Below are 17,694 nucleotides of genomic sequence, written 5' to 3' on the forward strand. Positions count from 1 at the left end.
GACAAAATGAGCTGGGCAGTATGCGCGGCGCGCTATGGGTTGCGCGGCACGCACCCAAGTGTAAATCCTGGTCAGAACTTAGCCACGAAGGCAAACATCTGGGATTTCTAATTCTGCGCGGCGCGCGGGTATATGCGCGGCGCGCAATACCTGGGAAACATGCAGTTTGCAGAAAAATGGTCCAAGTCACGAACCAAAATACAATTTAACACATCTCATGCACCGAAAACACTTAAAACGCATATCATATATCATTAGAGAGGTAATTTGACAAGGAGAATAACTAAACGCATTTACTCAATCAAAACCAAACAAACTCATATCAAAATCACCATTAATGATCCGCAAACAATCAAGACAAGTATCTTATACCGTTGGGAAGGTAATTTGACGAGGAAAACTAATAAACACATCTCATCAATCAATCTACCTATTACAACAACCAAAACCGTATCTAATGCTTAACATTAACCGCATACAAGTTCATAAATGCAATTCAATGATTCGGGCAACCAATTTACGTGAATGATATGCCGTTTCGAAGGTAATCAAGCATACAATCCAACTAAACACTTACCAATAATAATCCATGGCATTCAATGCATCAAAAGTCCATTTCAAGTTCATCAAACTCTAACCCAAATTCACCAAAATCAATAATCAAGTTCATGAAGTTTTCTAAGGCAACCTACACATCAAATTGAAGCTAGTGATGCTAGTAACACAATTAAAACATCAACTTTTAACATCTAACAACATATGATCATCCTAAATTCATGAACAACGCACCAAAATTTAAGTTCATGCTAGTTACACTAAAACAACGAGATCGAGCATATACATTACACACACGACATCACAATGAGCCATAGACACTAACTAACACCATTTCAAGTCAAAAACACGAATTTAGAGAAATCTAGAGTTTTAGAAATGTTACCCAAACTTGATGATATTGGTATCAAAATGTAGAGGATGAAGAGAGGATCACGAAAATGTAATTTGTTTTGATGTTTGCTTCTCCAATCGGATTTAGATGATGATTTTATGTTTGAGGGTTTTGAGTTCAAAAATGGGAAGTAGAGAGAAAGAGGAGGATGAAGGTGGGAGGTGGAGATGAAATGAATAGATGTGGTAAGTGGGTTGACTAGTTGACCTAGTCAACTAGTTTGCCCATTTGGCAATCTCGGTCCCTCGAGTTTCAAAGCGGGTGCGGGAATTAACCCAACGAATATTTTAAAAACGTTCGAGTAACGGATGACTTTATAATTAAATAACGAGGATATTGTGAACGTTAGTTAACGAAAGATGCCAAATTAAATGACGAAAGATATTATTTAAAAAAAAAAAGACGGTGTTAAAATAAATTTAACGGAAAAACGCGGGATGTTACAGTAAGGTTGGCACGTCCAACTTCAAACCTAAACCTAAGGGCATTGCTAACTCTTCTACTTCAAAGATCCCGCAAACCAAGTCTCCTGAAGAAGCAATATGCTTTCATTGTGGGGATAAAGGACATTGGAGGCGCAATTGTACTAAGTACTTGAAGGAACTTAATGAACTACGGGCTAAGGGAGTCGTCGTACCTTCAGGTTTGTTCATGATTGAACTAAACAATACTACTATTTCTAATTCCTGGGTATTGGACACGGGATGTGGTACTCACATTTGTACAAATGTGCAGGGACTCACAAGAAGTAGGAAGCTGAAGACCGGGGAGCTTAATCTAATCATGGGGAATAAGAATGTTGCCTCTGTTGACATGATTGGAGAATACAAGCTTTCTTTTGATTCTGGTTTATGTATTGTTTTATCTAATGTTTGCTACAGTGCCGAAATGGCAAGAAACATTATATCTTTTGATGCTTTATTTAATGATGGTTTTAATTTTAGTTTTGATAATGGATCAATACTTGTTCACAAAAATGGGATGTTTTATTTCAAGGCTAGTCCTTGTAAAGGCATCTTAGAAACCACAGCAAAGCTAAATGATAGTTCAATCTACAATGTTGATTCATTCAAAGATGTTTTGGATAAAACGTATATATGGCATTGTCGTTTAGGCCACATAAACAAGAAACGCATAGCCAAACTCCAGTCAGATGGAATTCTAGAATCATTTGATATAATATCGTATGATGAATGCGAATCTTGCTTATCAGGAAAAATGACAAAGGCACCTTTCACAGGAAGCTGTGAACGGGCAAAGGATCTGTTGGGGTTGGTACACACTGATGTGTGCGGTCCGTTCAGATCGCCTACTAGACACAAGGAACGATACTTCGTTACATTTACTGATGACTTCAGTAGATATGGCTATGTTTATTTAATTAAACAAAAGTCTGAAACTTTTGGAGTGTTCAAGGCATACCAAAACGAAGTAGAAAATCAACTGAACAAAAGAATTAAGATTCTCCGATCTGATAGAGGTGGTGAATATCTTAATGATGAATTTCGTGATCATCTACGGGGTTGTGGGATAATCTCACAATTAGCTCCTCCTAGAACACCACAACATAATGGTGTGGCTGAAAGGAGGAATCGAACATTACTTGATATGGTTCGATCCATGTTGAGCCGCACAATGCTTCCAATCAGTTTTTGGGGTTACGTCCTACAAACTGCCGCAAGGATCCTTAACCTCATCCCAACCAAGAAAGTTTCCAAAACACCTTATGAGATATGGCATGGTAAAACTGTGTCTCTCTCATATCTAAGAATCTGGAGTTGTGAGGCTTACGTTCGTCGTGAAGCTCAAGATAAACTTGAACCCAGATCTGAAAAGTGTTTATTTGTTGGTTACCCGACTGATTCTTTTGGATATTTGTTTTACAACCCTACTGAGAACAAAGTCTTTGTGTCTCGAAGGGGAGTCTTCCTTGAAAAGGATCTCATATCGAAAGGAACCAGTGGGAGCAAAATTGACCTTGAAGAAATTCAAGAATCAACCGACATGGAAACCGATATTGGAACCGATTCTCCTCAAGAGGTCGACGAGCCTGCAATTGAAAGAGAAACTGACCTACAGCCACCACCCATACGTAGATCTGATAGAGTGCGTCGAACACCAAAGAAATATAGTTTACACATATTTGAGGGTGATGACGAAAATATAGATTCTGATGAACCTATTACCTATCAGGAAGCGATGACAGGCTCCGAGTCTGCCAAATGGAAGGAGGCTATGGACAACGAGATCCCATCCATGCATGATAATCAAGTCTGGATCTTGATTGATCATATACCAGGTATTAAAACTATTGGGTGTAAGTGGGTCTTCAAGAAGAAGACCGATATGGATGGAAATGTACACACATTCAAAGCCAGACTGGTGGTTAAGGGTTACACGCAACAATATGGTGTAGACTATGATGAAACTTTTTCACCAGTAGCTATGTTGAAATCCATTAGAATACTTCTTGCCATAGCTGCATTTTATGACTATGAGATATGGCAAATGGATGTAAAAACAGCTTTCCTTAATGGTAAACTAACAGAGGATGTGTTTATGACACAACCTGAGGGTTATGTACATCCTAAGTATCCTAATAGTGTGTGCAAGCTTCAAAGGTCCATTTATGGACTTAAAAAAGCTTCTCGTACCTGGAATCTTTGCTTTAATGAGAAGATCAAAGAATTTGGTTTTATTAGAGGCGAAGATGAGCCATGTGTCTATGTTAGGTCTAGTGGGAGTGTTGTAGTCTTCCTTGTACTATATGTCGATGACATATTACTCATGGGAAACGATATCCCGATACTGAAAGATGTCAAAGCTTGGCTAGGGAAATGTTTCTCCATGAAAGACATAGGAGATGCATCATATATTTTGGGAATAAAGATCTCTCGAGATAGGTCAAGGAGATTAATTGGGCTAAACCAAAGTGCATATATAGATAAGATACTGAAGAAATTCGGTATGCATAACTCTAAGAAAGGGTGCGTTCCTATGAACCCTGGAATGATATTGAGCAAGTCTCAATGTCCTAATTCTGACTTGGAGTCAGCTACCATGAGTCGTACTCCATATGCTTCAGCTATAGGATCGATCATGTATGCGATAATATGCACTAGGCCTGACGTGTCGTATGCACTAAGCATGACTAGTCGTTATCAGGCCAATCCTGGTGAAGCTCATTGGATAACAGTCAAGAACATTCTAAAGTATCTTAGGAGGACCAAAGAGATGTTCTTGGTCTATGGTGGGAATGACGAGCTGAGCGTCAAAGGATACTCAGACGCTAGTTTCCAATCAGATAGAGATGATTGCTCTTCACAATCAGGATTTGTATTTATGTTGAACGGTGGAGCCGTCACATGGAGAAGTGGCAAGCAAAGTACTATTGCTGATTCTACGACAGAAGCCGAGTATATAGCGGTAAATGAAGCTGCTAAAGAGGCCATGTGGATAAAGAAATTCATCGAGGATCTAGGAGTGGTTCCTACAATCCATGATCCTGTTGAGATTTTCTGCGACAATGTAAGTGCGGTTGTCTTGGCTCAAGAACCGAGGTCACAAAAGCGCACACGGCATATACTCAGAAAGTACCATTACATCCGTAAACTTGTAGCAGAAAATGACATATTATTAAGTAGAGTAGACGCGACTAAGAACTTGGCTGATCCTTTCACCAAGCCTTTGCCACAGACTAAGCATGATGCTCATAGCATGTCTATTGGCATTCGTGTCATTGATGATAAAGTTTGATTGTATTTATTATGTTAGGTTTGAAACTTTAAACATTGGGCAATAATATATGTTGCAATTGATCTGATGATTAATATATTGAGATTATATTATACGCACGATGCGATCATTTCATTGTATATTGCCATGTTTCATTTTGCATGTTTTAACTTCAAATGAATACTATTTCATAAACTTCCACAGTCGGTCATTCTCTAAGGAAGAGAGAATTGAATTAAGGCTGCTATGAAGTGTAGTAATATAGGCTTATATGAAACTACATTCATGAGGAACTTGATAGTTGATTCAAGGTTCTGGAATGACCACACTTAGATGCTACTTCATGGTTTTAAGTCACAAGTAAGCTCTAAGATGGCAATATCATTTATCCTAGAGTGGATATGTATGAGGAATCCTGACACAAACTATATTCTACTTTGACCTGTATTTAACGCTGTGCGTAAATGCCAGTCATAAGGGTGCAGATCAGGTACAATATGGGATGTGGTGGATGTCTATACAGTTGAAGCAATTTGTTCCTTCTTCTCATAGCAAGTTGAAGCGATATCTCTGGGCCCCTCGTTGATTTCTGCTGTATTAAATGCATGGCCATGCTACGACTGAATTGATGCAATAGCAGTCTATTTGATCACCACAAATCTCTATCGGGAAATACAATCTTGAACGATGATGATTGACACTTAACCATGTCACACGTTCATAAAGATATCTAGAACAAAAGGATGATTGATATAAATAAAAATATAGGAGTGTAACGTAGCAGACTAGTTGTTACACATGGTGTGTCTTTAAGACTAGTCAATATTATTAATGTCAGTGCAAGTGGGAGTCTGTTGGAAATATGTTCTCGGGTTGGCTATGGTTCGACCGTGGTTTGACCGTGGTACATATATTTCGAAGATATGCCCATGACATCAAATAATAAAAGTCCATTTATCCTATTCGGTCACACACAAAGGCCAATCGTAAATTGTTTGATATACCTTCTAATCGAAAATTAATTTATTAATCATTAGTTAATGGTTTAATAAATTAAGTAAGTTTTTTTTATGTGTGTACATATACTTACAAATCTAAATATGTAGAAATTTGATTAGATTTTGCAAATCATATTTTATATAATATATAAGATTTGATTTGATATAAATAAGATTTGATTTGATTTATAAATCTTATTTTATATAAAGATTTGTACTATAATCATATTTTATATAATATATAAGATTTGATTTGATATAAATAAGATTTGATTTGAGTTGTAAATCTTATTTTATATAAAGATTTGATTTTGCAAATCTTTCAACATCTTTCAAAATCTTTATATTTGTATTATATGTATTATTGTATCAATTTTAATTCTATATAATACCAAATCTTGGTATTGAAAAGATAGAGAAACTTGAGATACAAAAACACACATACAAAATGATATTTCTCTTTCTCTTTTTCAAGTAACCAAAATACTTGAGATCTATAATTGGGTTCGGTTTTGGTGGAAATAAGGAAAAAGAAAAGATCTGTTAAGTAGAAGGTATAGATTGAAACAAGGTTGGAACTTTGGGTGTCTACCGTTTAGAGGAACTCTTCTTTGGGTTTTTCAGATTCGATCTTCAAAAGGCTACAAAGGTTGTATTCTAATCTTCTCTTGTTTAATTTCGTTAATTTTGTTTTGTTTGCTAAAGTTTTGTACAATGATCCGTGGAAGAGTATGATTTTGTAAAGTTTTAAAAATGCTTCCGCTCGCTTTGAATTTGTATCATACTCCAACAACTAGGTGGGAGTGGCGTGCTTGATGGACGTGTTGGTAAACTGGTAAATAATGGGGTGACGTGTTAGATGATGTGTTAAAATCTGATTGGAAGTTGGTGAAAAAGAGGATAAAAAATAATTTAAAAACAAAAATTTACCAATCAAAAAAAGAAAAATACATTACACGCTTCTTTCTTCTATGTGCTTGGAGCACACACGTCAAAAGCACACCATGGATCACGCCATGGTTATGAGACGTGTTGGGAGGGAGCACGCTCTGTCTTAGCATTATACGTTAAGAAATTTTTATTTATTTATTTATTCTTATATCCCGTAAACCGTTTGAAAAATTGACTTTTTGGTTAATACTGCTTCTAGTACTCCGTATCCTCTATGTAAAAACAAAAACTTCCCTCGCAAGTTTGTTCCTGAAAATCATATTTACCGCCGAGACACCCTTCTTTCTCTGTCTCCTAATTCCAAATTAGTGAATTCAAATTCGTAGAAACCCACACAATTTCATCATCAGTTCATGTAACCGAAATCGCATGCGTTTATCTAAAGATGCCGATAGAGATGCCAAGAGGATTACCATTTTCAGTCGATACATGGACAAACATAAATAAAAGACATTATTTTCTAACACACGCTCATAAAGATCATTCACAAGGAATCTCATCTCATCCTTTTTCCCCAATTTTCGCTACCAGTCTCACCAAAACCCTAACTCTCAGTTATTACCCTCAGGTAATTTTAATCATTTCGTTTTCTTTAAATTAAATAATACTCCTCCAATCGATTTAATTATGATGATTGAAGTTTTATTTGCAGCTTGATGAATCTCTATTTGTGGATATTGAAATCGGTCAGTCGATTATTATCGATGATCCTGTTGGAAATTTTACGGTTACTGCCTACGATGCCAATCATTGCCCTGGTAATTTCGAATCATCATTTAGAATGATCGAATTAATATATTTTTGATCGAAAAGTGAAGGTGCTTATTGTAAAGTTTAATATGCGATTATAATTGCTTGTATTTACTATTTATGCTCATTCCTGACTGAGGTGTGTCATAGGTTTAGATGTTATTATTTGCACCAACACAATACTGCAGTCAATATTTGAAAAATGTCAATTAATATTAATATACTGATAATAGTGTATGATATATTTGGCATACAAGTATGCTTATGGAACTAATGCATGTAGTTGTGTCATTTAAGTACTCCAACTGATCTTGTAGTACGCTAAATTACCACATAAGTTCGGATTTTATATCGTAGTTTGAATATATAATTTTCTACAAATCAACCAAATTATTTGCAAGGTGATGTTGCCGGTAGAACTTTATTTCCTTCTTTGATTTGGCTGATTACTTGTGATATTGAGATAAATTTTTTCCATAACTATGTTCTGATTGCATTTATAAGCTTGTCATCATGGTTTACTTGATCCAAATGCGATTTTGAGGAACCCCGATTACAAATCTAACCGTTTGTCTGTCATGCTATCTGCAACCAACAGGTGCTGTCATGTTTTTGTTTGAAGGAGAATTTGGTAATATACTGCACACGGGAGACTGCAGAGTTACTCCCGAATGTTTACAAAAGTTACCTGAGAAATATATAGGCACGGGATCCAGAGAACCCAAGTGCCGACTTGATTACATCTTTTTAGACTGCACATTTGGGGCATTTAACTCAAAGATACCAAGCAAACATGTTGCAGTCAGGCAGGTTATTTTTAATTTTGTATTTGTTTTGTAATTTCATGTATATTCATTACATATTAATCATAAATAAAGAACTAGACTTTTCTGGAAAATGTGTTTGTAGGTCAACCCAACCCGGCCTGTTTTGACCCGTGCAAATAATTGTCCGTGTTTACCCATTAACCAACCCGCCAATTTTATCACCTTCAAATGTGATTTTTTATATTTTTGTTCCCATAATTGCAGGTTATTGATTGCATATGGAAGCATCCAGATGCTCGTGTAGTTTACCTGACATGTGACCTATTAGGTCAAGAAGAAATTCTTGTTAGTGTGAGTCAAACTTTCGGCTCAAAAATCTTTATAGATAAAGAAAACAACCCCGAATGCTTCGAATCTCTAACCCTAACCGTACCCAGTATAATTTCACAAGACCCAACTGTAAGATTCCACATATTTGACGGTTTCCCAAGACTATCTGAAAGAGCAGAACAAAAACTAGCTGAAGCTCGAGCTAATTTTCAGCCTGAACCACTTATAATACGTCCTTCAACTCAATGGTACGTTTATGAAGACGTTTCGGATGCCGAGAAACGAAAAAATAGCAGATTCAAAGAAGCAATAAGGGATAAATTTGGTATTTGGCATGTATGTTATTCGATACATTCGTCTAGAGACGAACTTGAGTGGGCCCTACAATTACTTGCACCTCGATGGGTGGTCTCGACCACCCCTGAGTGTAGAGCCATGGAGCTTAGTTACGTGAGAAGTCATTGCTCGGTTCGTAATTTAGCAACTGATGACCCTTTGTGGAGGCTTCTAGACATTGATCTTCAGGATCCATTAGTCAATGAAGACTTACAGGAAGAAGTTTATGTTTCGGGATCAGGGTCCCAGTTGAAATCATCACAAACATTGGTTAGTAAGAAAGAAATGTTGACTTTTTCTTCTGAAGTCAAAGAGTCAACTGTGACATTGTTTGGTAGAGCAAGGGTTGGACTCGATAATGCTACTTTGACTTATAAAGATGTAGTCAAACCTGAAATTCCATACCAGTTTGAAGATGTTGAAGTTCAGTTGAGCCATGAAGTGAGTATGGATAGGGATGTTTCTGAAGGTCAACATAATGAGTCAAAGTCAAAGGAGGTTAGGGAAGATACAGTCAAACGCGCTACTGACTCTTCGCCAACTAGATCATCAAAGGGAGTTGGTGAAAACATAAGGAAGTTGTATAGAAGCATGCATTGTCCAGTTCCTAAACCACTTCCTTCTTTATTGGATCTATTGAACGATAAGAAACGTGCCAAAACAAGGGTCTAATAAGAAAGCAAATTATGTTATCTGCAAGTATCTGCTCTAATTCATGATATATATTGTGAGATACATTATCCAGGGTTTGACTTATAGTCAAATTACAGAGTGTATAGTAGGACCCTTCCAGCTGATTGCTCGTTTGTTGAGATTCATATTCTTTCGTAGTTGAGCTTGTCTGACTGCAATAAGTGCACACCGAGTCACCGATTAATATACAACAATAGAGAGATTCTTCTTATGTTTTATTATTATTTTTATTAAATTGGTGGAAAATAATGACAATTACCTTGATTAGCATGTCTGTTGGAAGCCAAGCTGGTGCAGTTGGAACCCCAATCCATGCAATCTACAACACATGTTGGAAAGCAAACTTGCATAATGTATTTATGTAAGTTTGATAATAAAGTCTGTTCATATAGATTTGTGTTTTATCCAAGTTTTAATACATAAAAAGTGTGGTGTGAAGCAACATGATCAATTGCTTCAATTCATAGTATATAGTGGACTTTTTATTATTGATTCTTGAACTTACAAGTGCATATTCCCCTGTTTCAAAGATACGGATATCCAACACTTCACCACGGTCTTCATATATGTAGTCCAAGCCTTTATAATAAGGAGGATGTCCAACAGATAGATACTGAAACGAGATCAGTCATTGGTTTATCAAAACGATTAGTTTCAATACACTTCTTTAGTTATGAACACATTTTGATAGAATATGGGTTGCAAGTTGCAACTAGTGGTGACAAAATAGATGCGGTGGTAACAGGTTTGGATGGTTAAGTTTTGCTAAGGGTCAGGTTGGGTTGACTTGAAACTGTGTTTTATATTCTAGCCTTCTAGGCATATACTTTTAGGCCTATGGAGCATTTTGCATACATATTTCATTGTTTTTGTGTTATTACCCTCTCTAGTAGTAACACGGTAACAGTTATATAAAAGTAGACCGTCTTGTGCATTGTCAAGAGACTTTTGTCCAGTTTGACTTGTTTGACTACATGTGTTTTTAGGTCATTTTTTATTTGACGCATTCGACCAGTCAAACTATCAATGTTGAAACTACCAGAAATGAGCAAACGTGACATATGCTGTCAATATATTATATATTATGTATATTATTATATATTATATATTCATGATATGATACATTAGGGGCCATTGTGTTTCTGTTTTTGTGGTTGAGGGATTTAGATTTCTGGTTTCAGCTGATTGAAAGGTCAGAAGAGAAAGTCAAAGTGGGAAGGACTCACATTGACACTGTTTAGATACTTCTCTTTCTCCACTCTAACAATCTGCCCCTTTTTCACTGCCATCAAACACATAGATATAAATAAATATACAAATTATACAACGACAATTTTCACACGTTCAAGGAGTAGGACTAAAAGGAAGAAATACTAACTGGAATAAACAGGCTTCTTAGGTGGTTTCAAAACGGGTGTTTCAGTGGCGGCAGCAGCAGGAGGCGGTGGTGGATCAGCTGACTCAGGTGATTTCACAGCAATTGAGAAACAGAACCTACCACCAGTAGGCAGAAATGGTAGTTTAGTGATGGTGGTGGTGGTTGTGGTTGTGGGTGGTGGGGTGTGTGGTTTTGTGTATGGGAATGAAGAAAAAGTTGAAGAGTATGCCATGGCCATTTCTTGCTGTATTTTCCCCTCTCTCTATCCCTTCCTTTTGTTTTGTTTAGTTATGTATGTGGAGATAAGAAAAGGTTGGTTATCCATTTTCAAAAAGTTTTTTTTTCCCCCTTCCTTTTAACTCTATTAGAACTGCTATTTAACCATAGTACTAAGTTTATTACTCGGTATAAGTCCAAAAACACAGTTTTTTTTTTTTTTTTTTTTTTTTTTTTTTTTTTGTGGGGTGGGGGAAGAAGTCTCTTAGTCCACGGATAGAGCTATGATTGTCTATACTTCACCATTCCACTTGTAAATGCTCTGAAATGATTGTGTTTTGTAATTTGGAACCCGAAAAGGATTACAATTTCAAAAAGTGTTAAATTGAGGTAATATCGTTCACATGACAACTTTGTTATCGCCGCGAAGACTCCACATTGACTCACGTCATTATCTTCTTCGGTCAACTTTTCGAATAAAAAAATAGGGCTTTCGATTGTAAAAACTATTACAGTAATACTTATGATTTTGATAGTACAAAATAGAGGACGATCTTTCATTGTATAAGTAAAGAGACGATATGAATATGGATGAATGTTCATTAACCAGCTTAGTTTGACAGATATAGATATGAATAAATGCTTTGAAATTAAATAGATACTGATATAAATGAAAATATTACTCCATCCGTTGCAAATTAATTGTCTCATATGACTTTTTAGAGTTTAAATAGTTTTTTTTGTTCTATATAATATTTAATTAAATTAAATTTATATGAATGTATTAGATTTTATAAACGACATATTTATTGGTATAATTTTCATCAGATATAAATAAAAATATTTAAAGTCAAAATCGAAAAAGAATTTAAAAGTCAAATTAGGATAGTAATTTTGAGACGGAAAGAGTAACTGAATATGACATCACCCGATTCATTAACATTCATAACTCCTTACCGTAATGAAATGTGATATTTATTTATTATTGACGTTGAACCAGGGTCATCAAGTGGGCCAGATTTGCTGGAGCCTATACGATGAGAATCCTTTGGCCCAAGTTATTTACTTTATATTATTTTAAAGTTTGATTTGTTTCCTTATTAGTTTAGGGTTTCTTAATTATAAAAACCCTGCGTATTAGTTTATTGGAGATCACTTTTTATCAATGATAAAATTACAGCTTTAAGCTTACGGGTTGTGCTTTGTTTTAGAGCATATTCTTTCTTGTTTGTGGAGAGCGATTGTCTCCTCAACAATCTCGTCCACATGTACTGATGTGGACGAGAGATTGTTGAGGAGACAATCGCTCTCCACAAACAAGAAAGAATATGCTCTAAAACAAAGCACAACCCGTAAGCTTAAAGCTGTAATTTTATCATTGATAAAAAGTGATCTCCAATAAATTAATACGCAGGGTTTTTATAATTAAGAAACTCTAAACTAATAAGGAAACAAATCAAACTTTAAAATAATATAAAGTAAATAACTTGGGGCCAAAGGATTCTCATCCTATAGGCTCCAACAAATCTGGCCCACTTGATGACCCTGATTCCACGTCAATTATGTATACAAAATATAATGGTGTATCCTAGGAGATACACGCATAAAAACATCATTTGTATACAGAAAACTCAATCAAAGAGCACAAGAGATAAGTAAATTTAGCGATTTTCAGTATTGGCCGCCCAGCGCACATGATATGGCCGAAACGGACGGTTTTTATTTGCGCGGTGTCGAGGCCGCGCCTCGCCAGGATCAGCCACTCGTGGGAGAGGGTACAGTTTTAAATTTATATTTAGCGGGGCCTAAATCTTACTACTCCTTATGAGTAAGGGAAGTATGACCTAGAGTCGTATTTTTGAGATATCAGTAACATCGAACCTATATTTTAGCCTAAGATAGTTAGGGAGTAGTGAATATTTATTTTGGGATTTTCTAGTTTATAAGATAGATAAAGTAAATGCGATAAAATTTGTAATTCAGATAAGGTTAAAGTAAGCGCATACTATGACTTCATCAGTTATTCTGCCGAGATTATGGAATGCTGGCTCATGAATAGGCAGAGGCCTTGTATTCATTACACTGATCCTAAACGCCCCTGTCATAAGACATGTCACTGGGTACTGCGTTAGGATTGAAGATTCTGAATAGACAGCAACGTCCCTTACCCCCGACGCCCGTGCAGTCTGACTACAGGCATACACGTTCAGACGGCTCATCCAATTGAGCGACTCGGTTGGGTGACGTATTAACATTCCAAAATGGTCTAAACTTTCTTAAGCATAATAGAATACATGGTTTACCATATCCGAGAGACGTGATGTGCTTCAATGCTTTCGTTAATGATTGGTAAAAGATAGTTAGGCCCTTAAAAAGAGTTCAACCATAAAGAACACCATGGCCAAGTCAAGATGACTTCCATGAACACGTTCGGTTATCCTAATGGTCCAATCCTTTATGTGTCTAAACAAACAGTTCTTTAATTAACTAAGAATCCCTCAAGCGGGGTGCAATGCTTGAGACCGCGTTATGGTGCAGTGTACTGGTCAACACTAACCGTGTTTCATGGCCTTACTTAGCAGAGGTACAGCTTACAACAACCGCTGTGCTTCAGCGTGCACGTACGAAGTTTATATGCTTGGTGACTACACTAGCATGGTCTGGGACCGACAATGTACTAGGGGTCTAGTCAGATGTTTCACTACGAAAGAGTCCTCAGTCGGAATGCAAAGCTTGATAGACTTACTACAACCGGTGTGCCTCAGTCGATCTTACGTTGTATCCGATAGACTTCTCTTACCAAGGGGTGACACAGATAGTGTACTCTGAATCGGGGTTCGCGACTTCCCAATAACAGAGCCTATAATTACGTTCTATTTGTTGGAAAAGCGATTGAGTTTAAAGCATAATCGGAAAGCATTTCGACAGCATACACAAACCACAATATTATTTTGACATTATAACTGCTTACATCATAGCATACACTAAAGATAACTACTCGCTAATCATGGCAACAATATAATAAAACATTATATAAGATAAAGGATAGAGGTACCAGTAGATTAAACGAGTTCTGAATACAAAAGTGACAACTTCAAGACTCCAGACCACTCCTAATACAATCTTCAGCGTTCGCCTTCGGGTACTTAATTTTCCGCTCGGAGGTGAGAAGGCCTTGAAAGTATGACTAATATTGTACAAGAGAGAGAAAGAAGTGAATTGAAGTGTGTGTTGGAATAAATGACAAAGACCCATTAAATAGACTAGGAAAATGCCAAAAAACGCCTGGCAGGCCGTATGGTGGGGCGTATTTGGCAGGCCGTATGGCTGGCAGGCCGTATGGCTGGCAGGCCGTATGGTGAAGGCACCCGGTGGCACGTATCTGGCAAGCCGTATCCATAGTGGCAGGCTGTATGGCAGGCCGTATGGCAAGCCGGATTTGATGCTGGTCAGCCTTGATTCCCTGGATCGTAACTTGATTTCTTGTATTTCACCATTTTCGCTCTAGAATCTTCGTTTTAGCTCCGATTCTCTTGATTCTTTTTGCACCGCCTTCGTAATTACTTGTTCTTCAATTCTAACCGACGAAGTGGGTATTTTGCCGATAAAGTTCGAATCTTTCTTGTTTTTGGGCCTTAATACGGGGGTGAAAACGTGACTTTTTAGCCGATATCAAATATCTCACACTTAGACTTTGCTTGTCCTCAAGCAAACTCTCATTCTTAAGAATCTTTTCGGTGTTTCTTTTCTAATAGCTAAGCGATTTTCTTTTATTATAAGAGCAAATAGATAAGGTGAGTTATCTATGTTAGGATTGAAATTATCTCTGCAAGCATGCGAGGAGGTTACATGACATAGGCTAGCTTTCACGGGTCACTCAAATCACTCAAGTGTTTAGGGTTTCCTATAGATCTAAGAAATGAAGTACGCTCATAGCCAGTCATGCTGCACCCATCGTCGTAGGCTTGATAAAGACTCAAATCCTTGCTGCTAATGCGAGAACGGTAGTAATCTCAGCTTTATAGGTCATTTATCAATGATGGGAAAGGAATTTTGGAGTGATAGTGAAGTTGTTTTTGAAGGGTGAGATAAAAGGGTAATGTAGTCTTTATACAGACTTTTATTCGGATAGATAGGAGTGCTGAAGTATTTTGAGAAGCACTTTTGAACTTTTCTTCATTTGATAATCATTTTCGGTCGAGTTTTCTTCGGCATTTCTCTTATTTAGTTATGCTCCTTTTTTCAGAACTTCATCAAATTTTTTTTTTTTTTTTGGAGACTTCATCTCGAGAAACTTTTTGCCGGTAAACTTTTTCAAGACCTTTTCCATGATACTTGAGAGGTTTATAACATCAGGTTTTCGGAAGGAATCTCATTTTCTGGATTTTTCGAGAAATAGTAAAGGTGATGTGGATGTGGTGGTGGAGTAGAAGTAGTGGAGGTGTGGAAGGTTTATGTTTGACAAATGGGTAGCTATTTTGATTACAACCGAACCACGTTTTGCTGCTTGGAGATGTAAATCTAAAGCAAGTTCTGATTCTGAGCACAGACATCGGCACTCTCAACGGAAAATAGTGAAGCATTAAAAATGAATGCTGGTCTTATTTAGGGTGCCTCACCATAATCAATTTAGGTCGATAATGCCTTAGTCATGCAATGCTCTATTAGAGATTTCAATCTAACAAGAATTCCACCTTACTTAAGCCTTATTTTTATTGACAAAGGTTTTAGGTTTTCAAAAATACTCTTTCGAAAAGGGTTTCTTTTGCAAAAATTTTGAAATTTGGCTTAAGGACTTGGAATCTTCGTAATGGTTTATTATAATACAACATAAAAAGATACCAACATCCCACACTTAGACGGACATTATCCTCAATGTTCCTAGTGTATCCCACACTTAGGAGTTTTAGTTGAAGATTTAGGAGTATTTGTCTAGTGTTTTGATTTGGGTGTTATCCCACACTTAGTGATAAACTAGGATGTGGCATATTTTGAATCTTGAGCTAGTAGCGAAAAGAAAGAAATACCCCTAGCAGATGCGGCTGGCTTCCTTGCTTCTTTATCGGCTCATTTGTCATCCTTTATTCTTCTACTCTACTTTATTGCACGGGTTGCCTCCCGAGAAGCGCTTTTGTTTAAGGTCGTTGGCTCGACTGTAGTGATGCTTCAAAAAGAGAACATTCCTTGTTGATGGTTGTGATCTTGGTCTTCTTGAGGGAATGTGAGTCTTGGTGGATAAGTCCTGAGAAATTGTCGGACCAATAGTGGTAATAAATCCGGTACTTCTCTTGAAGATCTTCTAAAAGATAAGTAGTGCGCAGTTTCAGCTCTTGATAAGTTTTGAAGTCCGATGAGAATATGATCCACAGCCCTGCTGGTTGACCCATGAATGTCAATCATAGAAGCAGTACTGGTGTTGATGATTTCTCTGATGGGATGCTTATTTTGGAGGTCTTCAAATAGTGTCAGAAACTGTATCTTTAGAATTTCGAAGTCTTCGGAACGATGATCTCCACAGTAGGAGTCGGTTGCTTTGCACAGATTAGTTAAGAGACGAAGCTGGAAAGAAGTGAACAGCAATCCTGATCCGAGTATTAATTTCACCGTCTTTGAGTATATCTCCCGACATCCAGCTTTGAATGTGAAACTAGGATCCGTGGACTCGTGGAAGATACGTGATAGCTGCTTCGTAACATAGGTGGCTATGTTGACTCGATCTGGTTCAAGATGAGAGAACGGGTTGTTTCGCCTTGCTTCCTTCATAACAGCGTCTTGTAACTCTTTGATAATCAAATCAGCGTGGTGATCAATGGTTACGTAAATCACTAGTCTGTCTGGTGTGCTTTCGAAATTATCTCTTTCCAAGAGAGGAAAAAGCTGTGAATATCCTCGATCATTTGAAAATCTGAGTGATAATTCGGGCGGCCGGTGGAAAGATCCATGTGCTTTCGGATGAGAGTCAGTAGTGCTCGTTGGTTTCATGAGAACGAAAGTGCAGATCCGGCTAAGGCGTTGTAAACCCTAGAGTAAATGATCTTCTGATCTCGACAGAATCTTGTTTCGAGAATAGTGCGAAATACTGAGTTATGCTCTCGTTGCCTTTCTTCGTGATAGATATGATCGTGAAGAGAATTGATAAAGTCTTGAATGCGTTCTTCTAGGATTTCAACATCATTGTCTTCCCTTCGGAGATAGAGGTGGTGCTCTTCTCTGATAGCCATAATTCGTTCTGTTAAGCTTAGCGAAAAATCAATGGTTGACTTTCGGATGGCTTCAAGAATGTCTTCAAATTCATCGGTGTCATTGATGAAGGTAATCATGTCTGCATGTGTGGATATAACTGGAATTCGATCTGAAGAAGAGTCCGGCTCCCCTTGATCTGATTCGGTTGGAGAGTGTGAGTTAGTCAGAATGTCTTCATGATGCACTTCCTCGTCATCATCGGTATCTGGTTCTGATGAACGGGTTTCTTCAGTATTCTGATTCTCCGCTTTGATACTAACAGGATCAATTTCTATATCCTTAACCTCAGCCTTGTCGGTCTTCTTCTTGAAGGGAATGATTAAACTGTGATCTTCCGTCTCAAGCCTC

General features: G+C 37.2%; 2 protein-coding genes across 2 annotated transcripts; one reads left to right on the plus strand and one right to left on the minus strand.

The window, feature by feature from the left end:
- Nucleotides 1–6,972: 6,972 nt before the first annotated feature.
- Nucleotides 6,973–10,105, plus strand: LOC139862135 (uncharacterized). The gene is made up of 4 exons (XM_071850689.1): nucleotides 6,973–7,201; nucleotides 7,286–7,391; nucleotides 7,982–8,193; nucleotides 8,415–10,105. Exons 1-4 carry the CDS (start codon nucleotides 7,019–7,021, stop codon nucleotides 9,486–9,488), a joined length of 1,575 nt encoding a protein of 524 aa, XP_071706790.1. The 5' UTR covers nucleotides 6,973–7,018; the 3' UTR covers nucleotides 9,489–10,105.
- Nucleotides 9,436–11,188, minus strand: LOC139862136 (NAD(P)H-quinone oxidoreductase subunit O, chloroplastic). Its single transcript, XM_071850690.1, has 5 exons — nucleotides 10,888–11,188; nucleotides 10,736–10,791; nucleotides 10,015–10,122; nucleotides 9,769–9,828; nucleotides 9,436–9,661 (listed from the first exon to the last, which is right to left on the minus strand). Exons 1-5 carry the CDS (start codon nucleotides 11,123–11,125, stop codon nucleotides 9,632–9,634), a joined length of 492 nt encoding a protein of 163 aa, XP_071706791.1. The 5' UTR covers nucleotides 11,126–11,188; the 3' UTR covers nucleotides 9,436–9,631.
- Nucleotides 11,189–17,694: the final 6,506 nt, after the last annotated feature.

Source organism: Rutidosis leptorrhynchoides, chromosome 8, assembly GCF_046630445.1.
Source record: "Rutidosis leptorrhynchoides isolate AG116_Rl617_1_P2 chromosome 8, CSIRO_AGI_Rlap_v1, whole genome shotgun sequence".
In the NCBI taxonomy this organism is placed as follows: Eukaryota; Viridiplantae; Streptophyta; class Magnoliopsida; order Asterales; family Asteraceae; genus Rutidosis; species Rutidosis leptorrhynchoides.

What these genes read in the sequence shown, in the direction of transcription:
- LOC139862135 (XM_071850689.1), top strand. Translation starts at nt 7,019, where the DNA reads ATGCCGATAGAGATGCCAAGAGGATTACCATTTTCAGTCGATACATGG. An exon ending in CTCTCAGTTATTACCCTCAG is followed by an intron (nt 7,202 to 7,285) that starts GTAATTTTAATC and finishes TTTTATTTGCAG; the next exon opens with CTTGATGAATCTCTATTTGT. An exon ending in CGATGCCAATCATTGCCCTG is followed by an intron (nt 7,392 to 7,981) that starts GTAATTTCGAAT and finishes TGCAACCAACAG; the next exon opens with GTGCTGTCATGTTTTTGTTT.
- LOC139862136 (XM_071850690.1), bottom strand. Translation starts at nt 11,125, where the DNA reads ATGGCCATGGCATACTCTTCAACTTTTTCTTCATTCCCATACACAAAA. An exon ending in TAAGAAGCCTGTTTATTCCA is followed by an intron (nt 10,792 to 10,887) that starts GTTAGTATTTCT and finishes GTTTGATGGCAG; the next exon opens with TGAAAAAGGGGCAGATTGTT. An exon ending in AGTATCTAAACAGTGTCAAT is followed by an intron (nt 10,123 to 10,735) that starts GTGAGTCCTTCC and finishes ATCTCGTTTCAG; the next exon opens with TATCTATCTGTTGGACATCC.